Below are 12,563 nucleotides of genomic sequence, written 5' to 3'. Positions count from 1 at the left end.
AATCATATTTTTCAAGACATCCCTTGTGAAATGTTCTGGAATACCTCTGACATTTAACTCCAAACCTAATCATGGAAAAATTTCCAGTACATGTAGAGCATATACCCTTATTCATAAAAATATTATTTTTAGGTGGTGAGCAGAGTTCTGGAACTTCTGGATCAAATCCTAATACTGACAGATTTCTAACCAGCTTTGGAATTAACCTATTTCCATATTTTTTTTCATGGGACTGTCGATCATCTTCTTTATTTAAAAGCTTGTTTACTTTTAAGTCCTCTAAAACACTAGGTTTCTGCTGAAATAATGATGTTTCTTTGAGTACCTTAATCTTAGTATTTCGTTTAACACTTTTTCCTTTCAAAGAATTTTCTTTACTTTTCAGAAATCGTTTTGCTTTATTTTCTAACTTTGTTCACTCCTTATCTTTTTTTCCCGTTTCTTTTCTTCTAGTTCCCTTTTATAAACTAAAGAAGAAATTACAAAACTAGATCTTTGGGTATTACGTATTCTCTTACGTTCGAGAGTTTTGGCCCAAGGCAAACAATCTTCCATGTCACTGCTCTTATTTATAGAGTTTTGACTAGAAGAGGAAACTGACTCAAAAGTTAAAATGGCAGCGGATCCTGTGATTGTTTCTTGAGTATTTTCTGAGTAAAGTGCTAAACTTTGGGCCACTTTTGCATTTTGTTCAGGAACTTCTTCCAAAAGAACAACAGCTACAGATTCTATATCGTACATTAAAGTCATCGCTGCTCTCTCTTCTACTATAGACATATCTTCCAAAAACATTTCATCTATTACAATTTGTGAATTATCGCCTTCTTCATTATTTGGATTATTTGGATGTAAAATGTTAAAGAAATTAGGTAGTACCCTGAAACTTTTGTTAGTGTTATCAGAGTTTCCATTTTTTCTGGGTTCTTTTAAGAGCTGTGAAGTATCTTCATCGCATATGTCGCAAAAATCGGTCAAATTGATTGATTCTGTTGTGGTTTCGCCAAATTTATCTACGGTATATTTTTTACCTAGGCATTTGCTGTAGTCTATCTGCGTTCCAAGGAAAGAGACAACACACTCTAAGACCACTTAAAATAGCCGATGGTTTAAGAGTATCTAACGGTTCTTTTAAAATTGGAGCAAAGTTACTCTTACTTAGTTGTTCAAATGGATTTTGTCTCTTATAATTCAACAAAGCTCTTTTCCACGCGTTTTTAAGTGGCCTCAAACTAGAGACGTCGGCGGGTTGAAGAATTCTAGTGGCATTTGGATATAATGCCACTAAGAATATTTCGAGTTCTGTACATAGTTGACTTAGTTGGTATGTTAAATGTGTTTTGTGCCCGTCTACAAACATTATAATTTAAAATGTTGTTTTACTAAATAAGGATATAATATCTTAGATACATAATCGTGAAAAACATCTGCTTGTATCCAACCTTTTTCACTAGTAGCAATACCCCACCCATCTGGAACACCTTCTGCGATGCTTTTTGGTAATTTTTTATAAGCATAAACGATCATCGGTAGCGTTGTAACTCCCGAAGCACAAAATGTGAACATGACGGTAATATTTGTTTTCAATGGGCCTTGCTCTATCTGATAAACATTTTTGGCACCTTTTGGTGTGAGAACCCTATCTTCTTTCGGACAAAGGGTAAAATAAGTTTCATCTCCATTGTAAACTCTGCTAGGATCAGAAAGAATATCAAAATAGTTCTTTTACATTAAATATTCTTGTATATTATAAAACCACTTTCTGATATCATTTTCTGACACGTTTCCACTTGCATTGTTTACAGCTTCAGGAATGCTATTTGTTAAATTAGGGTGTCTTCTTACAAATGATTGTTACCAATGATCCCCAGGAAGATTGTTTTAAAATGGATTTGGTGGGGGGTCTGATCCAAAAATGACAACAGAAGCTGGGATGTCTTCTTTTCTTTATAGAAACCCTTTTCTGTGACAATCTACTACACATTTTTCTAATAGTTTCTTCTGAAATACCTAAATAAGTATATGCCATTAATTATCTCCCGTATAGCACCTTGAATAATTTCTTTATTATATTTTTTTGTATAGTTGCTTTTCTTTTGTACTTTAGGCATTTTTTTTTCTTCCTGAAATTAAAGGTGCCAATGACTAAATATGAATAAATACCTCGGCTACCTAATTATTGACAGCACTGCCAATCACTAGCACTTGCTATAATATGACATCCAATTGTTGGTATAACTTAACGTCTAACAAAAAATTTAATTAAAAATCCTTTATAAAAGGTATATAATTTTTTTATTCATATACCTTTTTAATTCATATACCTTTTATAAAGGATTTTTACTTAAATTTTTTGTGATACATGGTATACAGCCAGCTACAGGAACTTAGTTTCCTTGTGGATTTTAACGTGTAACCTTCACTCTCGAATAGTTGGCGGGATATTGATGATTATAGTATTCTACGCCCTACCATAAATAATACATATTGCCAGATCATTATAAAAGTGGAAGTAAGTACTTACAGTGAGTTGCTCCTTAATTATATAAAAATATAGTGTCCACTACCAATAATTGGGCTAATGCCAACAATTGGGTGGTTTACCCCAACTAAATATCTCCACATTTTTATTATAATTTTTATCATTACATCTATTTCGGCAGAGTGTCTTTCTCAAGTGATCTACGTATTTCAATTCTATTGGACATTTACAATTGTACAATTTTGTTTTGTACGGTTTTGTCCTGGAATTAGGGTTTTGTGTTTGCCAGTTTATGTCTCTAGGTAAAAATTTTTTATATTGACGGTCTGTTTCACTTGGTTTCAGTTTTGTTGTAAAATTGGAGGCGTAAACAAAGTGTATTTCTAATTGTAAATAATTATTGTGCTTTGAAAATGCCGAAAATAAGCAATGTTTCAACTTGGATAAAACCTAAAGAGCTATCTATGGATATGGATAAACTTTATTGCTCATGTTGTGGCAAAACCGTAAGTACATACGTATTATTTTTTATTTTATTTTAAAAATTTACACGGTGGTACAAACAAAGATTTTAAAATTGGAGATTATGTTTAAGAAAAGTACCGACACAAGGCAATAAATCGATGTATTTCTTCTTTTATCAAGCATTTTTTAAACTCCTATCGATAAAAAATAGGATACCTATTTAAAATTTAAATCACTCAATAGTCTACTGAAAGGTCGCTAACATTTTTTTTCTAACAATAGCATAGTTTGCTTTAATTTTTCTAAAAACAAAAACATATATATTGGACCTAATTAATTAAGTGTTTTTAATTTATGCTCACAGTATTTTTTCTTTAAATGTAAACAGAAAAGACCAAGAGCCTCTTGTAAATATTTGGGGGTTCTTTCTTCTTGCACAGGCATTTCTTGACATTTTCGGGATTATTAATTTCATTTTTAGTTTATTTTTAGTTTATTCCTACAATATTGGATTTTAAAAATGGGTACAACTATAGAATATTTATATTGTTTTTTAGATTTCATCTGAAAAAAAATTTAAACAGATCAGCATATCAGAACCGCCAAACCTTTAGCTAAAAAAGTAAAAAGCAGATCCGGTGAAAAATATCAACCTTCAGTGTAAAAGTGCTTTCAGTCAAGTTCCAAAAAACAAACCGAACAAGAATCTTTTAACGAAGACTTGTGTCGTGCATTTGTATCTTCTAATATACGGCTTTCAAAATTATCTAATGAAAACTTTTTTCCTTTTTTACAAAAATATTGCAAACACAACATTCCCAGTGAACAAACTCTAAAGAAAAATAATGTCAATTTGTTAAACTCCTCATTTATCCACAACATAAAAGCCGAAATGGGTAATAATTACTTTTACATATGTGTGGCCGAGACCAATGACTAGTTAGAAAGATACATTTTGCACTTATTAATTGGTATATTTAGCGATGAATTCTTACCAAAATCGTATTCAATTTCCTGTAAGCAAGTGGAGAAAACCAACGCTCTAACAATATCACGGTTTCTACAAAAAGCATTAGCAAACTTTTTTCTTCCTGCTGCTGTGCCTGATAATAAATTATTGCTTATTTTATCTGATGCCGCACCATATATAGTGAAAGCAGGACAAAATTTAGAAATATTTTATCCAAACTTAATACATGTCAATTGTTTACGCATGGAATAAACAAAGTTGGGGAGGAAGTAAGAAAACAATTTCCACTAGTTAACAGTTTAATAGCAAGCGTCAAAAAAGTATTCCTGAAATTACCTGTAAGAATACAATGTTACAGAGATATTCTTCTTGCTGTTCCACTGCCACCGCACTCCATTTTAACATGTTAGGGAACGTGGTTGGAAGTAGCTAATTTCTATGCTGATCATTTTGTTGATTTAAAAAAAAAATTAACCTTTTAACGGATGATAGTTGCTAATCTTTATTGAAAGCTAAGCAAGCCTTCCAAAATAACATCCTCCAACAGCAACTGTTATTCATAAAATCAAATTATAGTTTTGTCCAGAAAATTATAACTCAACAAAACTATAACTCAATTAGAATCCTCATTATCATTGTTAGAGAGTACAGTTTTAATAAATAAATTTGAGTTGAGTCAAAACGTTAAAGGTATTATTGAAAAGGAAATGTTTAAAAAATTTAAAGTAACCATGGAAAAAAATAGTTGTTACCAGGTTCTTTCTGAAGTGGTTCAAGTACTAGCTGGGACATTTTCCGAACCACTTAATTTAGAACCATCTATTATAGTAAATTTGAAAAATGCCCCAGTTACATCAGTTGATGTCGAAAGAATTTTTTACCACATTGTTACCACAATTCAAGATAATATTTATATGTTAAAATAATTGTATAATATGTATTTATAATATTGTAGGAATTTTCGGAAATAAAAAAATATTGAAAATATGTTTTATTACATGCATATTTTCTAGATAAATATGCATATTTTGCATAAAATACTGCATATTTTTGCATAAAATACCGCATATTTAACGTTAACGTGACGTTAACAACACAAAGCACGAAGTATACCGTCGAGTCGAGTGCAAAATGAAGCAGTTAAAGTGGCGGTATTGGGTCATTTACAAGTGGTTAATCGACAGTCTATCAGACAACTATCTCGTGCATCTGGTGTATCAGCATCTAATGTTTATCAAATTATAAAATTTTATAAATTTGACACTTATAAAATACAATTACTTCATCAATTAAATAAAGATAATCCTGATTATCGGCTTCAATATTGTGAAGAATTTAGTAAAATCATAAATAACAACCAACATCGATTGAACACTACGTGTTTTTCCAACGAGTGTACTTTTATGTTAAACGGTAAAATTAATAGATATAATTGTTGTTATTGAAGTAACAGTAATCCTCATTTATTCATAAAGACACATACACAAACACCTCAGAAATTAAATGTATGGGTTGGTATTATAGGACATCACGTTATTGGACCATTACATCTTAAAGAAAATCTCAACAGAACAACCCATAACAACAATATAACAACAATAACGTCTTCTAATAAATTTAAATTTGTTTGAAAACGTTATTGATCCGCTGATCACTGGCACATTAGAATCTGACAATCTTTTAGAGCATAGACTGACTTTACAATAGGACGGGGCACCCCACATTATGATATATGCATAAGACAATTTTTAAATCAACGTTTTCCAGGGCGTTGGATTGGTAGAAGGGGTCCAATAGAGTGGCCGACCAGATCACTGTGGGGTTTTTAGTGGGGATGCCTAAAATCAAAAATATACACCACTACGCATGTAGATTTTGCAGAGTTGCGGAGAAGAGTAACAGTATGCTGATTATTGACTCCGGAAGTATTTGCATTTTTATTGTTCAATAATAATTAAATGTTATTCATGTCTGCTTCTTTTTTACAATTAAGTGACCTGTCGAAGATTTAGCTACGCTGAAAATTTAGTACGGTAAATTAGGAGCAAGAATTAGCTGTCTTTCTTTAGATTGTATTGTCTTTACTTAAGTTTATCACAGGTTTAAAAATTTTATCTTTTTTTAGATCTAATATATTTATTTATTTGTTTTTTTTTTTCACAAAATTGTTATTCAAGATACAAATAAGGTTAAATCTAAAATTTCTATTTGAGTTTGTTTAAAATTTATTTCAGATCTTCTCGGGGGCAATCCGATGAAGAAATTCCTGTTTGAGAATGTCCTTTTTTATTTTTTCCGGAAATGGACAAACTCTCTGCTACTTATCTCGAGTTTTCCATCCTCCATCGCAATTTCAACTTCACTCACGCAATCAAATTACCTAAACTAAAATCCCTCTAATGAAAATTACCTAAGTGAAAATTCCCAAGGCACGGCAAAGAAAGCGACTTCATTCCCGCCCTAATACTTGTTTACGATATTTCTGAGTTTGTCTTGTTATTTCTGTATACCTAGAGGTGAGATCTTTTCTACGTTTGTGACATTTTTCCTTTCTAGATTTCTTTGGGCTGTGACCTTTAATGTTTCTTTTGTTTGTCTTAATTAGGACTTTTCATTTGGGAATAATTTAGGGAATTAACGTATTAATTAGCTAATTAATTTGCGCTGGTTCGGCTAATAAAATATTTTGTTCGCGAAATGTTTTATATCAATCACAATTACGCAAGGTGGCCAATAAGCTTAACATTATGGAACAGCAGGCAAAACAAAAGGTTTTACAATTTTAACTTCAATAGATTTAAGATATATTATCTCATATTTTAATATTAAGATTATTTAGTACTACAATATATAGAAATAGAGTAAATGATATAAAGATTGGAATATAACGTAACGAACATGGCAATGGATAAGGAAACAAGTACAATACATAATAATAAACAGGAAGGAAAAGTACAAAAAAGAGAATAAGAAGAAAGAAACAAGAAGAATAAAAAAGAAATATGGAAGATGCGAACCTGGAATATTAGAAGTATACAAGGCAAAGAAAAATAACTGGAGATGGAATTCAAAGAAACAAGGCTAGATATACTGAAAATAACTAAAACTAAGGAAAAAGAATGGTAAACACAGAAAATGATCATGTATTTATATATAGTGGAATAAAATAAAACAAAAGAGCAGCGGCAGGAGTGCTATGCACATTGCACAGTGCACACCAGATTGACAGGACAAATAACTAATTGGAAAGGCTGGTTAGAGAGAATACTATCAATTGAAATAACAGCAATAATTTAAAAACAATTGTAAATGGCCAAACGATGACGATTCGGGTTGTAATTAGCATAAATTCTGGGAAGAACTAGTATTAATCACCTAACAAGCAAAAGAAAATATATAGTAGGTGACTTCAATTGCAGAATAGGCACAAATAATCAGGAATATAAAAAAGTATTAGGAAATATGAAGAAACAGCACGAAATAATAATATCATAATGATAGTCTTCTGTATTATGCAAAATTTAGTAACAGCTTATACATTTTTTGAACACAAAATATCCACAAGTACACAAAATAAATTAAAAGTAGAGACGAGAAATCTTTAATTATTAATGACATGTTAGTAGAAAAAAATATCAAAAGAAACGTAATAGACACAAAAGCTAGAGGGGGTCAAGAAATAGAAAGTGACCACTATTTAGTAGTAATGAAAATAAAACAAAATAAGTCTATTAATAATAACATTAACAAACTTCAAGAAAAGAAACCAAGATTTAAAACCATTAAATTCAAAATTGAGAAATAAAGAAAATCATGAGAAGTACCAGATGACCGCTAGAGCGTTAAAACGTAGAAAAACTGTTAACTACTTTAACACCTTGACTGTGTTAAATACTTCATATAATAGTTCTTGCGTCACATGCCCCCTATGGCATGTGTGTACATGTAAGTACTTTACGCCCTCTAGTACATAGAATTATAACTTTTGCATATATTACATACAGAAAATTATTATAGAAGTATTAATCTACTTTCCTCTTAAATAGGACAAACCGCAGACATCCGGTGTAGCACAGACGGCTAAATAAATTTTCTCTTGGAGGTAATTGGATAAAATTAAACGTGTTTATATAAACAAAATACTTTATAATAAAATAAACAGAACAAATACATTTTAAAATTGATTGGTAATTCCTACTTCTTCTTATTAATTATGTACCTTATTAAAACAAGGCAAACATTATCTAGGTTGACCAGGGCAATCGAAACAAAAAGTTATAATCCTACAAACTTTTTTATCCACTTTACGGTAACTTAAACCTGAAGATTTTAATACTTGACGACAGCCTCTACATGGCTTTCGTCGTTTCCTTCCAGGTCGTTCAGGTTTGTTAAAAGTATGCATTTTTTTGTGGTTTTTCTTCAGGTGATTGTATTAAATTATAAGCTAACTGATCTAAATCCTGTAATGCTCATTTTTGTTTCAGATCACATATTGAATATTATTAAAATATTAACAATAGCTCTTCCGAGTATCATCTCAAATACTACTTTCCCAAAAAAAATTAATAAGAAAAAGATATTAAAATTATAACTAATTTTTTTTCTTACCGGTACAATTTCAAGCTTCGACTTAGCATAGCACTGTATGATAAGATGACATCTGGTCAGAATACTCTACGTCTTATTATTATACTTTTCGGTATCATAATATCCTCTTTTTCCTATTCTGCTTTTCTGTTGGATTTAACTGTTTAGTATGGGCTAAACTTAAAATCATAAACACAGGTCATCTATCCACCCAATAATTCTTAGTCCATCTTTCTTTTTTCCAATGACCTCTGTTCGCTTCATCTTCTAGGACTGGTTAAAGTAGAATAATCCACAGTAGAATAAAAGTTATCAGCAAATAATATTTTGATCAAATGAACGGCAGATATCGGGCACAGTTTATTAATTAAATCTAATCCAACTAGTTTCGCTTCCTAGAGCGTATTTAGGGGCATTTGTTGGATAGGCCAGATTTGACCAAATGCCCCTGAAGATGCTCTAGAAAGCGAAAGTACTTGGGCAATATTTAATTAATAAACTGTGCTCGATATTTGCCTTTCATTTGAGAAAGGTTCAGTTATTCGAGCATTCAACCTTATATCAAATAGTATTAATAATATAATATTATTATATATAATATTAATAATGGTAGCTAATAATAACATGGTCCTTCGAGCCAGATCATGTTCGGCTCACGATTAGTTTACCGTGAAATATATTTGCTATAAAATACTATTTTATCAAATTAAAATAATATACGACGACAATTTTGATTTATTGGGTGGAGGATTTTTGATAGTAGCTTGCTGAGATTGAGATTTTCGAGTTGAGCTTTTTTATTTAAAAACGACATGATTTGTTTCATTGTTGGATTACGCGATTCGTTAGTACTATCCTCTCATCGTTGGCGGAGACTATTGCTGCATTTGTCTTTGAATAAAATGACGAGAAACGAATTCCACGAGTCGATGGGTTTACCAAGATTTTTTAATGCTCTTAAATATTTTTGAATATGATCCAAGAATGCGCGAGTTGAAACTTCTTTTGACATGCACGATGTGTAAATTGGCCATTTGATGTAACTATCTCGAATGAATTTTCGATCGTCATAGCATTCTTGTAACAAATTCCACGCGACACCATAATTTTGAGCAGACGATTCGAAAGAAGATATTATGTCAGCAGCTTCTCCTTCTAAACAACTTTTCAAATAAAATAGTTTTCTCACGGGAGAAATGCCATTATCTTTATGAACTAATGGATTAAATAAATCAAAAAAGCCTAACCACGTGTCTATAGCCGCAGTAAACCTAGGCAGAGAAATACTTGGAAGGGATGCTGCGGGGAAATTTGTTACAAAATTATTTGCTACAGGAGCAGTTAATCTAATGTTGTTTGCAGATTAAATTTCTGTCCACGACGACGATGAAGGAAAGCTAGAAAATATTGGTTCTGGTGGTGTATCATCCACCGTTGATGATTTTTCCGTAATTCGACCCTACATCAACTTTGTGGTGATTGCGTATATTTTATAATATTGTTCCTCAAATTCTATACGATAATTAGTAAGTTCATTCGATTCCTTAAGTAATATTTCTAATTCCGTTAGAACGATTTCAAAATTTTCACGAACCTTTTCTAGGTCCTGATACCGTTTTTCTAGGCTTAAAAAATCTGTTTCAGGATTGAATTTATTTAAAAAAATTTTCATATGTTGTTAACTATCGTTTGGCATTACCGCGTTAGACATTAAGGGATGTAACTTGGTCTTCAGTCATTTTAAATATATATAATATATAAAAAAATAAAAATAAAAACAAACAACCAAAAAACTAAAATTTGCCAGGACAAAACGGTAATAAACAATTTAAATTATGCAATCAGTTTATCAAATTCCTACTAATTAAATTGAAGCAAACTCGAAATAGAGAGCATATTAAATGTTTTTGGTAGTAGTAGAAGGAATACAGCAAAAAGATTAGATTAATTGAGTGGTTCGAATGACTTACTTTGAACTGGTGACTTTCGACACTTCTGGTGTTGACAGCTACTATTTGATTTGATGCTATGATGACCGTTCTTAATGGGACAGGAATACGACGACGATATGTGATCAATCCTTGCGAATTCCGACGAAAATGCGATGATTTATTCTTAATACACCTCACATACATAAAAAGCCCTATTTTTTCGACAATAACTAATCTCAGTTCTTCAATTACGACACGAAAATCACTAGATATATCCGGCTCGAAGTGCCATATTCGGCTCACGATTAGTTTACCGTGAGAATATTTGCTATAAAATACTATTTTATCAAATTAAAATAATATACGACGACAATTTTGATAGAACTTTTATTGACTAAGCTAAACGTGTGTACAGAACTGAGTTTCGAATGATACTCCTAAAAACACAATTCAAAGCGTCTAAGAGAAGCCCCTAGTGTAGGGAAGGTCCTTAATAAAAACTATAAAATTTTATCTTGGGAAGGCACGTATTGTCCTTCTCAGAAATACATAAATACGTAGCGGGCACGAGAACATAGAACCGCTCGATTCGACTAACTGTAAATGTTAAAACTACCTAATTTCTAAAGACAGGGATTATTATCTACAAATTTTCTCCAGAAATATGTAAAACTGATAAACATTTTAATCTTTTAATAGATTTCTGGAAGCTAATTTACCCAAACTTTAAGAATTACCGATATCAATCTAAAATAATAAAGCAAAATCGACAAACAACATGAAGTAAATTATAATGAGACGAAACAATAGCAATAGCGAAAAAATATGGCATTAAAATATACGAAAAAATATTGAAGATAAGAATAACCGGAACAATGGACATTACACTTAAGAAATTACAAAGCGGATTCATATAAGGCAGAAGGTCCCTTAATCATATCCATCAAATAAATATTAAAAAAATCGCTTCTTCTTCAAATTTCTGGAAAACTTGTCCTGAATGTTTTTTTGTTCTCGTTAGTATTTCCACATCATCTGCGTACACTATTCACTGTTCCCTGCTATTAAAAATAGTCCTGTTTGTGCTTATATTTGATCTTCTTACGATTTGTTCTAATACTAGGTTGAATAAATTCGTTGATAGTGGATCCCCTTATTTAAACCTCTATTCACTGTGAACTGCCTTGAAAAGCTTCCTTCCATTATTACCCTATTCATGGTGTTTCTAAGCGCCACACATCTAAATATTAACAATATCTTTTTATCTTTATCTTTAAAAAGTAAATGTATACATTTTAGTGTGCAATAAATTTGACTGATTTATTACGAATTTTAAAGCTCATTATACCTATGGATATAAATAAAATCACTTGACCCTATACAAAATAAAATCACTTGTATGATAATAATAAAGTATTTAACCTTCCATCTCTATTTCAGGGTTTCTTCGTACACGTCCTTTTACGAATCCCGCTCAGCAAGCGGACAAAAGTTGGGACGCTTCCGGGGACAACTTAGGGATCAAGGACATCGCAGCAGCTCTGCACTGGATTAAGTTGAACATAGGGGCATTCGGGGGCGACCCAAGCAGGATAACTCTCGTGGGCCACGATACCGGTGCAGCTCTCGTTAATTTGCTCTTCGTCTCACCCTCCTCAAAAGGTACGTGATATATAGATATTGTCTAAGTCATCTCTTAGAATATTGTAAAACGAAATATTCTACATCGTTACAAATAGAGAGTATAATTAAGTTTAATAGTCGATATTTGCCATAATTACAGTGTATCCTAGGACGTTTTATATAAGAAGGAAAAATGTTATCTTACACACGATACACAAAAAACGGTATGCTACTCAAGGAATAGAAATGAGTAATAGGATTCCCTGTCCCGATTCCTCTTGGATATGTTTTTGTTAGATATGTTAGATGTATTTGTTCATCGTGCGGTAGATAAATTGTTTTTACAAATTAATCACCCCTGTGATGAGTCTTTAAATATTTTTGTTTTTGCAGATCCTTCACATTTGATTAAACTTGACCGAAACCATGTAATTGATCATGGTTTTATTATTGACATTGAAATAATCAACAAGGATTAGTTTGAAGCGCTACTAAATATATCAAC

The 12,563-nt window shown here is 31.5% G+C and overlaps 1 protein-coding gene across 1 annotated transcript in view; it reads left to right on the top strand.

The window, feature by feature from the left end:
• The window catches only part of LOC140441766 (neuroligin-4, X-linked-like), a 960,081-nt gene that overhangs the window by 632,756 nt on the left and 314,762 nt on the right, over positions 1 to 12,563 (top strand). Inside the window, exon 6 of the mRNA XM_072532673.1 lies at positions 11,876 to 12,097. Coding sequence (XP_072388774.1) covers positions 11,876 to 12,097 — 222 coding nt within the window. The remainder of the gene's footprint in view (positions 1 to 11,875; positions 12,098 to 12,563) is intronic.

Source organism: Diabrotica undecimpunctata, chromosome 5, assembly GCF_040954645.1.
Source record: "Diabrotica undecimpunctata isolate CICGRU chromosome 5, icDiaUnde3, whole genome shotgun sequence".
Taxonomy (NCBI): domain Eukaryota; kingdom Metazoa; phylum Arthropoda; class Insecta; order Coleoptera; family Chrysomelidae; genus Diabrotica; species Diabrotica undecimpunctata.
Note: the sequence above shows the minus strand (reverse complement) of the source record. Positions and strands in the feature narration are given on the sequence as shown.